This window comes from Castor canadensis, chromosome 2, assembly GCF_047511655.1.
Source record: "Castor canadensis chromosome 2, mCasCan1.hap1v2, whole genome shotgun sequence".
Classification (NCBI taxonomy): domain Eukaryota; kingdom Metazoa; phylum Chordata; class Mammalia; order Rodentia; family Castoridae; genus Castor; species Castor canadensis.
Window position 1 is genome coordinate 170,200,734 of NC_133387.1, and position 15,209 is coordinate 170,215,942.

A 15,209-nucleotide genomic window follows, 5' to 3' on the forward strand; every position below is an offset into this window, starting at 1 on the left:
AATAGGTTAGAAGATTGTGACTGCACAGGTCAGATGGCTGCCACCCAGAGAAGACCTCAGAAGACCACTGGTTTATGGAAGTGTATGTAGCTTCAAGACCTTATTAACTTACCCAGGACTGGAGAGTCAGCTTCCCCTGAACTCCCAGAAGAGGTCTATTCAAAATGCATTAAGTCTCTGGGCAACAAGATTTTAACCAGTGCCAGCATGATGTATGAAAAACAAAAAGAGAATGTGGTTTATAATGTATTTGTGCAACAAATATTCCAAAGAGTATTGAGCAGGAAATTCTCTGCTGGTGATGACTGTCTGTCTCACAAAGGAGCCACTCTTTCTCTCCTTATGGGTGATGATGGTACCCATGAGCACAGAAAGACAGAGGGAGCCAGACCCAGTATAAGCAGTGGAGAGAGCCCTGCCGACAGCAGAGACATTGGCTAGAGATTGGGGCCCTGTACTGGCATCTTAGCTCTGCAGCTTCCTGCAAGGGCTCATTTAGAAAGGAAGGGCCCTGACATGACCTCCAGATCAACTTCTGTCTTATTTAAATACCTGTGTATACTTCTCCCCAAGTATACTTCTTATATATTTCTCTCCAAGAACAGGAATTCATTTCGCGAATCTTTACGTGACCTAAACAGGCCTTTGCACAAACCCAGAGAATAATAAATGTGATTGATGTTGGACTGACAATCACGAAGGTCACTGAAAAGTGGGCATGTGCCCGAGTCTGCAGGTTCTGTCTGATTGCTAGCCTGTTCAAGGCACTAAACAACAGTACCCCTCACCTTCGCACCAAAACTCAGAATCTCAGGCATCCTTCATTGTCCCACATTTCAGAAAGCCCTGGGGAAAAGGCTTGCTGCCAGAAAGCAGGGCTTGGAAGCTGTCCTGTGGAGCCTTGCCCTTCTGTAACTTCGTAGCCAGCAAGCAGGAGAATTTGGAGCCAATTCTATTCTCTGTTGGCTCTGACCTCCACGCGGGTCTCGGAGATCCCTTCATCTTTCGCCCCGCCGGGATGGGGGTGGGGTGAGGGCTCAAAGGCCACCACACTTGGCGCTGAAGTCCTGGGGAGTGCGGCTGGGTACTAATGAAGTCTCTGTCCAGGGCTACAAGCCTGGAAAAGAAATGCTGGAGAGGATGCCACCTGCTGGTGAGGGATCCCGGTTTGCACCCTGGGCGCAACAGAGACTTGGAGCAACAGAGACTTGGAGCATAGATGTGCAGAAAACCACAAATTGTGCGGTTTTCCAAATTGCTTGTTTTCTGCTACCTCTAGGGTTGCCAGCTCCACCGGCTGCGCTCAGAGACATCTGTGCCTGTCCCCCGCGCGCCATCCCCCTAGACGCGGAGGTTTGCTGCAGGGACCGCGGCCCCCCTCTCTGCCTCGGCTCTCAGCGCACTCCAAGGTCTAAGGACTCTCCGCGCTTCTCCATCAGGTGGAGCCGTCCTCTCCTCGCGGCCTCCCTCCTTCCTCCTCCGAAACCAGGGAACTGCGCTCAGGACTCCTTGCAGCGCCAGGAGGTTAACCCAGCCCCCGGAGGAGGTGAGGCCGCCCGGGCGGAGATGGCGTGGCCGCCGTCGGGGCTGGCGCCAGAGCCCGGCTGGCTGTGGGTGCTGCAGGTACCGCTCGCTGGTGTTCTCTGCTCCACGTGGTGGCCGCCGAAGATTGCGTGGCTTTTCCGGCACTCAGTGTTGGTCATTTGAGGCTGACAGAGCTCATTACTTAATCCAAGCGAGACCGGAGGCTGTGGGAAGGGGACAGAGGGAAGTAGAAAAAGGATCAAACCCAACTGGTTAGAGTGAGAGCGGACGGAGTCATGAGACGGGGACCAGTGGGAGAGTGAAACAAGGTCCTTCCAACCTCAGATTCCCACTCCCCCTTCTAGTTCCCCAGAGTGAGCTTGAGCATGGCGGGCGTTCGTGTCCCTGATTGCCCTGTATTGCATACCCTCGTGATCCTGGTTTTGTAATGCTTCCCCAGGAGGGCTGCATTTAGTAAATCTGGGCCCTGGGCCATTTAGGAATTAGCAATGAAAATTAAACAACAGCTTAAAGAATGAATCTTTAGTTAAAACATCAAATGTTGTTCAGGCAGGTACCCATCCACATTTGAATATTAATTTCATTCACTGCGAGTCTTGGCCTTAGGAGAGGTACCCAGACCTCTCATTTCCTCCTGACCCTGTAGGTTTAATGGAGAACTCCTATTCGTGTTACAGCACCATACACTCCGTATTTTCAGCTGTAATATGCTATTTGGCATATGTTGTTTGAGATTATTATCCATCTTTTGTGCGTGTTTCTGATTCACCTCTTGTGTTCCCTTGCATTATCTGTTATACCAAGCTAATAGACTAAGGCTGTGCTGACAAGGGGGCTTCTGTACCTTCTTTGTTAATTTAACTGATGGGTTGCCTTTTTTGTGTCCTCTTAGTTTCTGTTGCTCAGCATTTCCTTCACCCCACCCCCACCCCCAAACTGGCTTACAAATTTCCCTTTGATATGTTTAACAGTCTTTAAAGGATTCAGTTAAATAAACTATTAAGTTAAGAATAGAAAAGTCAACAAAGCAGACACCTACTAATTTATAGCTCCTTGATGCCAACTACCAGGTGTCAGCTCCTGCCAGTGTACACTTTTGCATATGCTCCTGCTTCCTTCTTACTTGTTCATAAATACTAAGGGATCATTTTTAAGTTATTATCCATGTGGAAATTTGAGTTGGAATGTGCTTTGCAGCCAGCAAAGCCCCACCCCACACCATCTGTGATCCTGATGGAAGAAAAGGCCAAGAGGTTCCCAAAAGAGCTCCCCAAGGTCCAGTGGCTGAAGGAGGTCATGATTGATTTTGTAATTGAATGTTGAATGCACATATAGAAAGAGCATCTTTCCTTTTCCTCTCCTTCCTCTTTACCTCCCGTGCGCCCACTCCATATAACACAGCTTATTTTTCATGTTACATTGTAATATACTTAGAGTTTGGGTCTTGTGTGTGTGCTGTGCTTCCACGCTTCATGATGAGCTCCTTGAAGACATGGTCTGTATTTACTATTTTATTTCCCCTTATGGCTGGCTTATTCCAGGCATGCCTAAATGTCTACCAAGTAAATAGACCTAGATACATTCATGTTGATATACTGGAGGAAACAGTTTGACTTGAGTATGGATTTCATGACAGGTAAAAGACCTGGAGGTTCTTAGGAAGCTGTTGCCTATGACCTTGGCCTCTCCTTTGCAATCAGATTCACAGTACCTGTTAGAGAAAAGGCACACTCACAATTGGGGAAGAGGCTCCAAATGCAAAGACAGGCTGCTCCCCTGTCCTTGTTAGGAAATGCACAGACCAGGATAATAATAATAAATGGGTATGTGTCACAAACCTACTTTGTTTTTGCTCTCCTGCCTGCATTTTTGTTTTCTAGGAGCGGTAAGAAGCCAACTAAGATCCAAGCGGTCAGGTTTTATTACCTACCCTCCTAGGAAAGTCTTAAAAATGTAAAGCATGCTTATCTCCTCAACTCCGGAGCCTCCCGCTGCACACATTGGCCAAGTCCTTGCTGGAGAAAGATGTGCCTCCCCCCCCACCCCGCCCCACCAGCTGCCTCTCAGCCCAGTTTCCAGTCCCTTGTGCAAAAGCAATGCTTGCACATTTTAATGCATGTGCATGGATATAATCACCCGTAACTTCGATCCCGTTAAACAACATCACATCGTGTGGACAAAAAGTCACAGCTCCGCTCCGTGCTCACGATGCTGTTTTAGTCAATAATGGTGACAAAAGCTGAATATCTCCCTGTTTGGGGAAAAGAAGGAAAGAAGGCAGCCTTCCCCCCACCACCACCCTCCGTTTTGCAAAGCTTTCCTTTTTCCAAGTGTTTCCTCTTTAATTATGACCTGTTTCCCCTCCCTCTCCCCCCGCCCCAGCTTCAGTGAAAGGAGCCCTTCTGTCACTCGTCACTCGCTCACTCGCTCGCTGTGGGAGGAGCCGGCTGGAGGAAGCCGTGTGCCTGGGATGCCAAGAACCAGAGAATGGATCTGCTCCGAGTGGGGACATTGCTGAGGATCCCGGCTTCCCGAGGCGGCTAAAATCAGGCAATTTGTTTCGGCTGGCTGCAGATACCCGGAGGCACAAAGAGACCGAAGCTGCCACGGGCAGGAGGGACCGACGGACAGACAGATGGTCGGCGCGAACCGGAGAGGACCAAGGACCGGTGGCGGAGGCTGAGCCCGGCGAGCCAAGCCGAGCTTGAAGAGAAACTAACTGCACACCCAAGTTGCCCCGCCGGCTTGCCTCGCCGCGCTGAGGAATGAAACCTTTCCAGCTCGATTTGCTCTTTCTCTGCTTCTTCCTCTTCAGTCAAGGTAGGAGCTGTGCGCCTGCCGGAGTTTGGAGCAAAGTCGGCCGGGTTGTGGGGGCGCGGGAAGCAGGGGCAGCACTGTGGGCAGGCTTGGGAAACTCGAACTGATTGATGCGTCTCTCCTTACCGGCCGAGAGGCACTGGTGTGGCTTCGTTGCCTTTGCAAAGGCAACAACATGGTACTGTTTCTTCTCCTTTGGAAGGAAGGGGCTGGGAGGGCCAAAGAGGGGACGACTTTCTCCTCTCACTCGTCAGCATCCAACTCCAACTCGCCAATGCAAATGAGTTCTTTATGCACCCAGTATGTTAATTAGATAGTATCTATGTGGCCATGCTATTGGGAACTTGTGCGTGCCTCCTCTTCACATCCAGGTTGGCGAACCCTAGCTTTGCTTAGGTAGAAGATGCAGCTCCAAAAAGATCCAACTTGCCTGTGTGTGTTCACAAGGGAGTGTGTGCGGCTTGCACAGCTGCAGAAGGGGATGCTGTTCTGAGATGTACTTGGGGGTGATTTGCAATGGTCAGAGAAAGGCTATAGAGTTGCATTGAATGTCACCGAGTTCCCTGAATAAGGCTGAATTCTGAATCCTACCCAGCACTGGATTCAGGGTATGAAATGGAATTTCGCCCCTGGTGCTGATTGTTTCCTTTCTGCAGCCTGGCAGGGGTAGAGAAGCGGCTGAACTCTCAGGAAAGAACTTTACCACTTCTGGGCTCTCTGCCACTGGGAGCTGCTGGTTTGGTCTGGGTGGAGGGAGGGTAGGGAAAATTCTAGAGAAGGACTGTGATTGTGTCCTTAGATAAAGGTGTCAAAAGTCACCTGTGGAATTGAGTTTGAAGGGGACAAGTAAGCCGGTTCCTTCCCACTCTTTTGGAATGCCAGTGATGCCTCTGCCATCTGAAGCAGCATTTGTGCCAGCCAGTACAGCTCTTAGAGGGACAGGACTCTCTCAGAAAAAATCCACAACAGAGCATGTCCATCTGTTGATTAAATGAAGGGTAAAAGTTTTTGAGAAAGCAGAGCGTCACCATGGTTGGCTGCCTTGACAAGCAAACAGCGTGTGTTCCTTGCTTCCCCTGTCAGGAAGAAGCCAAATGTAAGCAAAACCAGGCCTTCTCCCGCCACTCCTTCCACTGGTCCTTGTGGTCGCTGCATGTTTTCCCCTTATCTGTGAAGCTTAAACTTTGCTATTGATCCTCCTGATGAAACTTGCGGGGCCCATCTCCCACAGGAGATACCCATGTATACCCATGTCTGTGCATAATTATGATGTGTACATACATATGCACACTCCAGTATTCAAATGGTTGTGTGCATCTCACCAGGACTCCCTACAGCAGCAAGAAGATAAATTGCCTTCCCCAGAGTTTTCAGGCTGAAGGAGTAAGAACTATCCCAGAACACTGGTATAGAGACAGATTCTGTTACATTACCAGTTTGTGAGATTACCCTTTCTTGAATGTGTACACACATATACACATACACACACACACACATTTGTATGGGACTAGTGAAAGTTTTAGTCAATCTCTTGTATTTTTAGAAGCTTGATCTGCATTTCTCTAGATTACCATGAGAATCCTATAGGTCTCTAAGTGCCTCCCTGCCTGTCTGAATCATTACAGCATGCTCTTCTACAGGGCTTATTCTTTTCTCAGTACCAAGCTATTTCTTGACTGCCTAATATGAATCTTTAAATATTTACCTACAAAGACTAAATGCTCTGTCTCATATACCCTTGCCCTGAAGGCAGCAGGAAGAAACCATCATGCAATTCACCTCATCTGAGTGTTTTGAGTTTAGCCAGCTTTGCCCACCCTACTAAGTGATGAGATGCATAATCTACAGGTGTCCAAACAGGTCTCAAGAAAGACCCTGGACCACAGTTGACACAGCCAGTCAGAATTGGCTCCTTCATTGGACACCATAAGTCTGGTGAACAGACAGCATCTCGCTAGAGCAATTAAGAGTCAAGAGAGAAGATGTTTGATGCACTTTGTTGTGATGTGATATGAATGTCTTTTGACTTTGATCTGTGGGCACTTTTTAAAACATGGGTGTTGTTTATGAATTCCCTAGAAGATTCTACTCAACCTTCTTCATATATATGTGCCTAGCTTACTTATTGTCCCCACCATACATGGTGTCATGCATTCATAAAGTTATTGGGTACAGCATATCCGTTTTCAAGGGGATATGGGAGGACTAGCCCACATGGTTCTAGCTGGCCACCACTGGGGTCCATCTCACTGATATCTAGGTTATAACCCCTGTCACCTCCCACAGAGTGCACCATACTCCTGATGCTTTTCCAAAGAAATGGGCACAGGCTTAGGATGGCCCTCCTCTCAGAGAAAACAAGTGTTCAAGGGGCTTCTCAGAGAAAACAAGTGTTCAAGGGGCTTTTAAGGGCCTTATCTGGCATTTTGGTGACATGGCCATCTGCTACCCAACTCCTCACAGTGTGAATTCTGGAAACACAGTTCCTCAGTTCTTGCTCCCAGGGTCCTGAGCACTCAAACAGTGTTTTTGAGGACTTTGGTAACAAACATGTACATGAACTCTTAAAGTTCACTTCAACCACCCTTTCCCTCTTGCTTGTTGAGTATTTATTCACCTTCACATTTTTCCATGACCCTTGAGAGGGAGCAGAAATTAATGTATCATTAGTGTCGGTAATGTGTTGTGTCCTTTGTTCCTTCAAACTTTGGGCTTCTCATGTATATCAAAATCAAATATTTCTTTATCTTTCTTAAGGTGGCAGTAGAAAGGCTAAATGAGATTCTTCCATTCCCACCCCTGCCAACGTCCCTGGGCTTGGCTCCCAATGGGGGAATGGAGAGCTGCCAGTGTGTGTTGTTTGTGGGTTTCTTTCTTGCTGGGGATGTCTCTTTCCTCAGCTGTCAGGATGGTTGTGCTTTGTTCAGAGAGGGATAATGTCACAGCACAATTTGCCTCCTGTGGAGAAACGGTATGTTCTGCCCCTGGGTGAAGAAGAATCGATTCTCTTGTCATCCATAAACTTAGAACTTGCTATATTTTTTCCCTTTATCATTTCAGTTCACCCACCACTATTTCCTTCCCTGATCTCCTCAATCTTCAAGCCTTATTCCACCCAGCCTGCCCGTGCACATCTTAGGTAGCTTTGGAGGAATAATGTCTCAGCAGGACTGACGACTCCCTGCTTCCCATCACATTTCAAGTTCGAGATAGTTTAGGGGTATGTGCAGCCTTGCAGAATTGATGCCCCAAGAATGACATTTTTTCTACTCTCTAACATTCTGCTTGGCATTCCCAGAGGGTCCTGTCCTGCCTAGTGAGTTGGAAGCTCCCAAGCTTCTAATTCTACTGAAGCAAAATGTCTTACTGGCTTTGCATATGCACTGTGCTGCTCTGTATATATTGAGGTGAAAGTAAAAACTTGCATTTACCTGATGACATCCCTGAGCTGAGGATTCATCTGGGTGCTATCTCCCTTTTGGGAAGTATCAAAGCAGCTCACATGCTCTTTCAATTGGCAGGAAACATCAGAAGGAGAGTCAGGTGGCCATCAAATGGCAGAGGTTCACGACAACCTGGGTCTCCAAAGGAACAGAAGAACATGAAACAGAAAGAAGGGTGAAACAGAGTGGGTGGAGAGAGCTGACCAGAGTGCAGGAAGGGAGAGGTGGCAGGAAGCATGGAAAGGAGGAGCTACTGCAGGAAGCTTGAACTTGCCAAGAGCACAGGGAGGAGAAGAGAAAGAGGGGCCATCAGAGGACAGCTTGGGCACATCAGAGGCAGCCCAAAGAATGGAGAGGAGTGGAAGGGGTTGGGGCAGGAAGGATCAGAAAAGGATAGTGGGAGTATGCAGCAACTTCAGAAACATTTAACCTAATCCAGAAATGTCAAATAACAAAAGAGGAGACAAGTAATAAGTGTGCTTTTCCCTGCCACTGACACCCCAAGTGGTATTACTTTTCTAGGAGAGGAAGAACCACTTCTTTTGTCCAGGAAGGTCAGTGAACAGCTTCCAAGGGTGTGAGACCACTTCTTTAACACATCCACTGAGAAGGGGAAGGAGGGCAAGCTTGTTGGGTTTTGGGGTGGTTGCAGTGTCTGCTGCCCAACAGGGAGCCCTCAGTTGTCAGTTGGACCCATTGAGGATGGAAAGAAAACTCCCCAGGGGGACAGGGTTGTGGGTGTGGTCACGCCTTTGCATTGCACTGAAAGGATACCATGCAGAAGAAGGATCTGGCTTGAAACATGGCGGCAGTGAGCTAGGCATGGTACCAAGGAGCAGCCTTGCTGGTGTGCGCCTGTGTTGGTAGAAGCCAGGGCCAGCAGGAGATGGGGTGGAGCAGGGGATTAGGCCTGAAGATGCAATTTTTCTTTTTTGTTCAGCCCAGTGGGGGTGACTTAGGCAGTATTATACTGCAGACCCAAAAAAAGCACATGAATAATCCAGAGTGAATTCAAGAGATTTCAATAGCAAAATAATAACAATACTAATGATACCTTTGATTTGTGGGGTACTTTTCTTCCAAGGAGATAAAAAGATAAACTGTTTTGGAAACATGAACGAGAAAAAGAAAATTGCCTGTGATGGAGGAGTGGGGAGAAGGGCCAAGAACATTCATTTTAGGGTCTGGGTGCAGATGAGGGATGTGGGGAGGGGTGAGAAGGGCAGAGACATTGTTTTTTTAGCTATAATCAGTCCTTATCCTTGTAAGAAGCTAAGATGACTTCTAGGTGAAAAATCAGTGCAGGTGTTTTATATAGGGTCAGTCAGAAGACAGAGAGGCACTGAACACATCCAATGCAGCTGAGATGGTCAGTGAGATCATAAGTAAGCTGCAGTTCACACTTGCCTCTCACCAGTGATCTTGACCTTGATGTTGGTTCTCACAGCCAAATCATTGGAGTCCATTTCCCCTCAAGGCCAATGGACACCCCAGAATTCACAAAACCGGGTTTGGCTGGAACTGTTGTCCCAGGGTGGGGTCTGTCTATTCCCTGGGGTTTCATGTCCCATCACTGCTATCCACAAGGCAGACAGGAACAAAGCCTGCCAGTATCTGTTGCCCGCGTTGTCATAGCTTCTTCTTGCATTCCAAATAGAGTTGTGCTTTATTTCCAGTTGGGAGAATGAGGCGAGAGTGACTGCATTGAGACACAGTACCATTCCATATGTCATCACATGTCATTTTCTTTTCCCAAGGGAAAAGCAGAATTTACCCAGTTAGGTGTGCATGTCAGGTGAGACTACAGATACCTTAGAGATGATTGGAATACTTCTCTCACAACCAGGCAAGGAATGCTGTACCCTACTTTCTGCCAGAGCTTTATTACTAACTATGGCAGGGTTTCACCCCTCTCACAGCCCACTGCTGTGCCATAGAGTTAAGGGTCTCAGGAAGCCTGAAGGACTCTGTGATGTGTCTCCCACTCATTTAATATGAACTTTCATTTACTTTTTGCTTCTAACCCACTGAAGAAGGTAAGTACCAAGTACTAAGCACCCCCTTCCCCGTTTCCTCCTCTCCCAATGGTAAAAATGAGTATTCTGGCTGTATACTTCTAGAAGTCAATAAATGTCAATATTGGATAAGTGTTTCCTTTATATCACTGCAATTTAGCATAAGCTGCTTGGAAACAAATGTCTTCCGTAAGCATACAGCGTTTCAGTGAGTACACAGTCAACACCGCTGTAAGGATTAAATAAATGTCAGCTTTCCCCAGGTATGCTTGGTAACAAGCTAAAGCCTTGGAAATAGTGGCTAGCATTGGTGAGTCCTATACCTTGCAAAGTTCTTCTGCTGGGGCCCTGTGGGGTTGTAGAGAGTGGGAGGTAGACAACCATCCAACTCCTTCCTGGGAATAACTGCCCAGGATCCTGCATCTCCTGGGGTGGTTTCTCCTGGTAGCCCAGAAGCCATGCATTCTTGACACCCTCCCAACCCTCCAGTGCCTGCTCTACTTACACATGCACACCTGACACACCACTTGCTACTAAGGTGTAATGATGTCTTTGGAACTCTCAAATGGAATATACACACTCAGCTTCAACTTCTGCCAGGTGCTTATGTCCTTAAATGAAAAGCCAAGACTGGCTACTGGACAGTTGAAGCTAAACCTGCCAGGGCCTTGGTGTGTCCATCTTAAACACATCAAGCTGAATTATCTAGACAGTCTGCTGCCTTGGCCTGCCTGCACTGGATAGTTGTTACAAGTTCAAATTCTTTCCAGAGATTGAAAACCCAAAGACAAACACACATCACTTCACTTTCCACACTTTTTCTCAGGGGCTCCACAGAGTCTGATGCCTCAGTGGACCAAATTTCTTGCTCCTTCTTTTGTGATTGAATAAATTTTGTGTCACTGACACTCAGTTATTAGCCATTTGGACAGTACTCACTGTGGGCCTACTGTGTGGTAAGCACTGGGCCAGGGGCCTTTGAGACCATATTTCTTCCCCAGAGCTCTCTGGATGGGAAGTAGACATTTCCATTAATGTCTATTAACATTGTATTGTATTGTTACAATACAATGGGCTCAGAGATATCAGAGTGTTTTGAGAACAGATGGGATAGACCAGGGCACCAGAAAAGGCTGCATGGAGGAGGTGACATTGTGGTTGATCTTAAATTATGCCTAGGAGTTGTCTTGATACAGTGTGAAGTGAGTGGTCCAAGCTGTACTTTGGAGTCTATGCAAAGGCAAGAAGGCAGAACAGAATGTGTTATGCTCAGAAACAATGGTAGGGTGGGGTGACTGGAATAATATTGTGTTAGGAAGTGGCACAAAAACTTGGGAAGGGAAGGGTCAACTGGTGCATAGTCATGAACATCATGGTAAATCTGTTGAGAATGGACTGAAAGAAGTCAGTATTTTACAAGTATGGCGTGGGGGTCTGCAGCCCTCTAGGTCACAGACTCATGGATCAATGTTTTAATACATTCTTCATGGTATGCCCTGTGTTTCACATGGGGCTGTAAAAAAATGCAGGATTGAGTGGAAATTCACTTGCTCTTTCTAGTTCATCATCCTTCCTAGCTGGTATATAAAGGGATGGAAAAGTGAATAAGAGGATAAAAATGGAGAACTGACCTTACCTGTTTGGTCTGCATTCCAGAGAAGAGGCAGAGAAAGACAATAGAAAGACTGGTCTGTTAGATAAAGAATGTGGACGAGCACATGGAGCATCCAGAAGCAGGGATTGCTGTCCACCTTGGGCTGTAGGTGGATGGAGTGCATGAAGGAATGGGATTTGCCTGTTTCTGGGGCTCGATGAAGGCTAAAGAGTTGGAAGCAGCCCTACACTGAGAATGAAGTGTAAAGCAGAAAGGGAGACATGCACAAGGAGGAGGAAAGCAAGACACACCAGGGGACATTTGCCGATGATGGCTTTCTTTTTCTCAGGAGAAAACTGGCTTTGGGGAAAACAAATGTTAGAAATCTCCTGGGCCAAGTAACCTTTCATTTAAGTGTAGAGAATGTTATCAGATCTACCCGGTTGCTCTGCTCTTTGGCCTATTCTCTTCAGTAATTGGTGGGGGCTGACAGGACAAACTCAGTGGGGAAGCAAAACCCCCAATTGTCCTGCAAGAAGCAGTTGGTGACATTTCTGAGATTGTGGATATCTAAGGCTTGTGCCTAAGGCCGGTCCATTGTGCAGTCACCCATTGCGGCAAGAATCCAGGTTCTCAGTAATATGTGAGCTGGCTCCTAAAAAATGGAGCTCTACAGTTCCCTGAATTGCATCTCTTAGCAACAATCAATGTCTTTTGGATAATACACACTTAGATGGTAGATGATGTACTCTCCATCTCTTTGCTAGCACATTTTCTTCTAGGTGCCTGGCAAATTCCTTTGGCTGGTGGTGTTGGTGGTAGTGGTGGGAACAATAATTAGGTTTTCATCATGACGACTGTGATGATAATTAGCATTTATAGAAGCTTGGCAAGTTGCAGATGCAACTTGCACAGGTGATACCTTGTTTTGTCACCACAATATCAATGAGACTCTGGTAAGATGTTGTTCTGCCCAAGAGAGGTTACCTTGCTTGACCAAAGTCCGTACCAATCCAGCTTTCTTTTATATGTGTTCTTAGGGTGCCAGTAGCTCCAGCTGCTCCAAACCATCAACACTAAACCATGCACAAGAAGATCCTAAGATATGGTGTGATACAGGTTATGGTCTTAAAATTCGTGGACATCTTCAGTGTCCAGGCATAGAAAATTATTTTAGGGGTTCCCTATGAAGACCAGGAACCTGAGTCCCAGAGATGATCTTCAAACAGTATTGTAGCTCTGTTTCTTTTTGATTCAAAACTCTTTCTGAGGTAGTTCTTCATCTTTCTGGCATCCAATTTTACCTTGAGGCCTCAAGGTTTTCATGCCACTTTGGCCTGGAAAGTAACAGGGCTGAAGAATAATCAAGGAGACTCTCCTCTCTCTCTCTCTCTCTCTCTCTCTCTCTCTCTCTCTCTCTCTCTCTCTCAGAAACAAGGAACAAAAAAGAAATAAGGAGCTTTCTTCTTTTAATTAGTTGATTAAAATATCCATGTCTTCTACCACTGGTGCCTAGCACACTATTGGGCTTCTGTGTAAAAGGCTATGAATAAGTGTGGAAACAATGGAATGAAATACAAAGTAATGAATAAACGGGAGGAAAACAGAATGTGTGAAACACCACATGCAGGGATTCTGCATAGGAAAGTTTAAAGTTTACTTAAAGTTTAGTCTTCACTGTAGGAGTCTGTTCCTTTCCCAGGAAGGCCTGCACGCCTGTCGGGTCACCAGGGACACTGGCAAGAGAAACATCCTTTGGGAAGCTACCCACTCCTGGGCTTCAGCAAGAAACCATTGTGCCCTTCTGTTCTTTAATGCATGTCAGTGCCCATTTCTGTCAGTCACCTGCAAATGTCACAGGTGACTCCACTCTAGTACAGTGTGACAGTCCACCTGTCACCTTTGGCAATGCTGGAAGCTATGACAGCTTCGGAGTCATACTGGGGCATGGTTGGCTCCTTGTGCAGGCATTTGGGAGACAGAAAGTTAGAGCATCACCAGGAACTATCCACAAGGACTCCCATCCTTTCCTGCCTAGATGTTCACTGTTCTGGTGGCTAAGAAAGAGGAACTGACAGTTAATCCCCCAGTGGGATCTGCACTTTCTGTGCCTCGCTTGTAGATAACTGAGGTCCACCTCACATTCACAGGAAACTGCATTTCTTCAAGGAGATGGCCTCTGAAGCCATTTTCTTATGCAGGATGTTGCACCAGTGTGAAGGGCAACTTCAGAGAAAATGCCTGGTCTCAGCAGCAGCTAGTGGGCTCTTTGGGACTTTGGTTAACAGGGAAGACTGCAGTTCCTATATCAGTCTGATGGTGGCAGCAGCCGCGCTTACAAAGCCTAGGAGTTAGCGAGATGAGAGCAGGCTGCTGAGGGAGGCCCCAAAGTATTAGAGTAGGACTGTCTGAAATTGAGGCCAGGAAGCCCTGCTGGAGGCAGGAAACACAGAGGGGAAAGGAGCATGGATGGGCCGTCCTCATCCCCTCTGGGTGGTGAGGGCAGCATTTCAGATGGCAGCAGCTGTCCATCCTGGGAGGATAGGTTCCTGTCTCCTGAGTCTGCTGGATGAGGGCAGTGTGAAGGGGAGCCCCTGTGAAGAAGGGTACAATTAAAAATGATCAAATGGGCTTGGAAGAGCTACAAAAAAGGGGAGAGGGTGAGAAACCTCAGCTTACTGTCTCTTCCCTGCAGTGAGGGCTGATGTTTCTCTGCGTGTGCTGAGTGTCAGTCCTCCCCAGGATGGGGCTGGATGCCAAGAACCCCTTCTCTCCCCACTGGGCAGACTCCCAAGCCTGCACCCATTCATTGCCCCCTCTACCCAGGTGTCAGCCCTCTTCACAATCAGGGAGTCAATAGTGCTGTGCTGTTCCCCTCACATGCTGAAAAAGCAAACATAGGTGCTAAAATTCTCAGTGTTCCAATCAGGCTTTTGAGGTGTTACTCTGTTTCACCTCTGGACAGAAATACCAATTTTTAATGGCACCATTAGGGGAAGAAAACTGCTATGAGCTGTGACTGTTAAGAAGTTTGTCTTTCCAGGCACAGTAACCAGAACCTAGTGGCGGGCACTTAAAGAGAGGGCCCTGTGCTCTGCAGGACGGAGTGGAGGAGTGCTGGTGGTCCTAAGGGCTTCTCACCCTTGTGGCAGGTCACTTTTCACCACTGTTGGGAGGTAGGAGTGAGATAGTTGACCCATAGGCAGCACTAACTAAGGTCTGGAGATAAGAAGGAGGAAGGCTGAGGACACCACTGGAGCCATCCACTCCCTGCTGGGGCTGCATGGCCTGAGTTACTGGTTGCCCTGGCCATTTGTGTTGCCTGAACTCATCAGATGTTTTGTGACCTTTGTGAAGGTTTGGGCTATCGGTGAGATTTTCTGCGAGATTTGCCCAGATCCGCACAGATCCTTCACCTGGTGGTTCACCATCATAGTCTCTTGCTGCTCTCTCTGGAGCAAGGTGACCTGCCACCTGCCTGATGGTCCTCACGCTGCTGTTTCCTGGGGAGGAGGCAGTGGCATTGGGAAAAGATAAAGTTATTCTCTTCAATGAACTGATAGGTCTGTTGCCAAATGGCAGAGGACTGCTTGAGGGTTTCATGTTGGAGAAAAAAAACTTTTTTCATGAGGTTTGCAAATCCTTTACAAGTTGCAGGTTTGATGCTGTGGATTAGAGAGGAACCAAAGAGCATAGTTTGAGAACTTGCTGAAAATAGTAAGGATTGAGCTCCTCCCTCCACCCCTGCCAAATTAAACGTTGTACTAATGAACTGTATAACCTCGGCCCTGCTGC

At 47.3% G+C, this 15,209-nt stretch overlaps 1 protein-coding gene across 7 annotated transcripts in view; it reads left to right on the forward strand.

The window, feature by feature from the left end:
* The first annotated feature begins 1,282 nt into the window (after positions 1 to 1,282).
* Positions 1,283 to 15,209, forward strand: part of Kirrel3 (kirre like nephrin family adhesion molecule 3) — a 568,837-nt gene continuing 554,910 nt past the window's right edge. Inside the window, exons 1-2 of one of the 7 annotated variants that reach the window (XM_074066383.1) lie at positions 1,283 to 1,546; positions 3,928 to 4,365. In XM_074066383.1, coding sequence (XP_073922484.1) covers positions 4,311 to 4,365 — 55 coding nt within the window. In that variant the 5' untranslated portion in view covers positions 1,283 to 1,546; positions 3,928 to 4,310. Of the gene's footprint in view, positions 1,547 to 1,606; positions 1,624 to 3,686; positions 4,366 to 15,209 lie in introns of those variants that run through there. The other 6 variants (XM_074066378.1, XM_074066381.1, XM_020182707.2 and 3 more) reach the window with 6 other exon arrangements.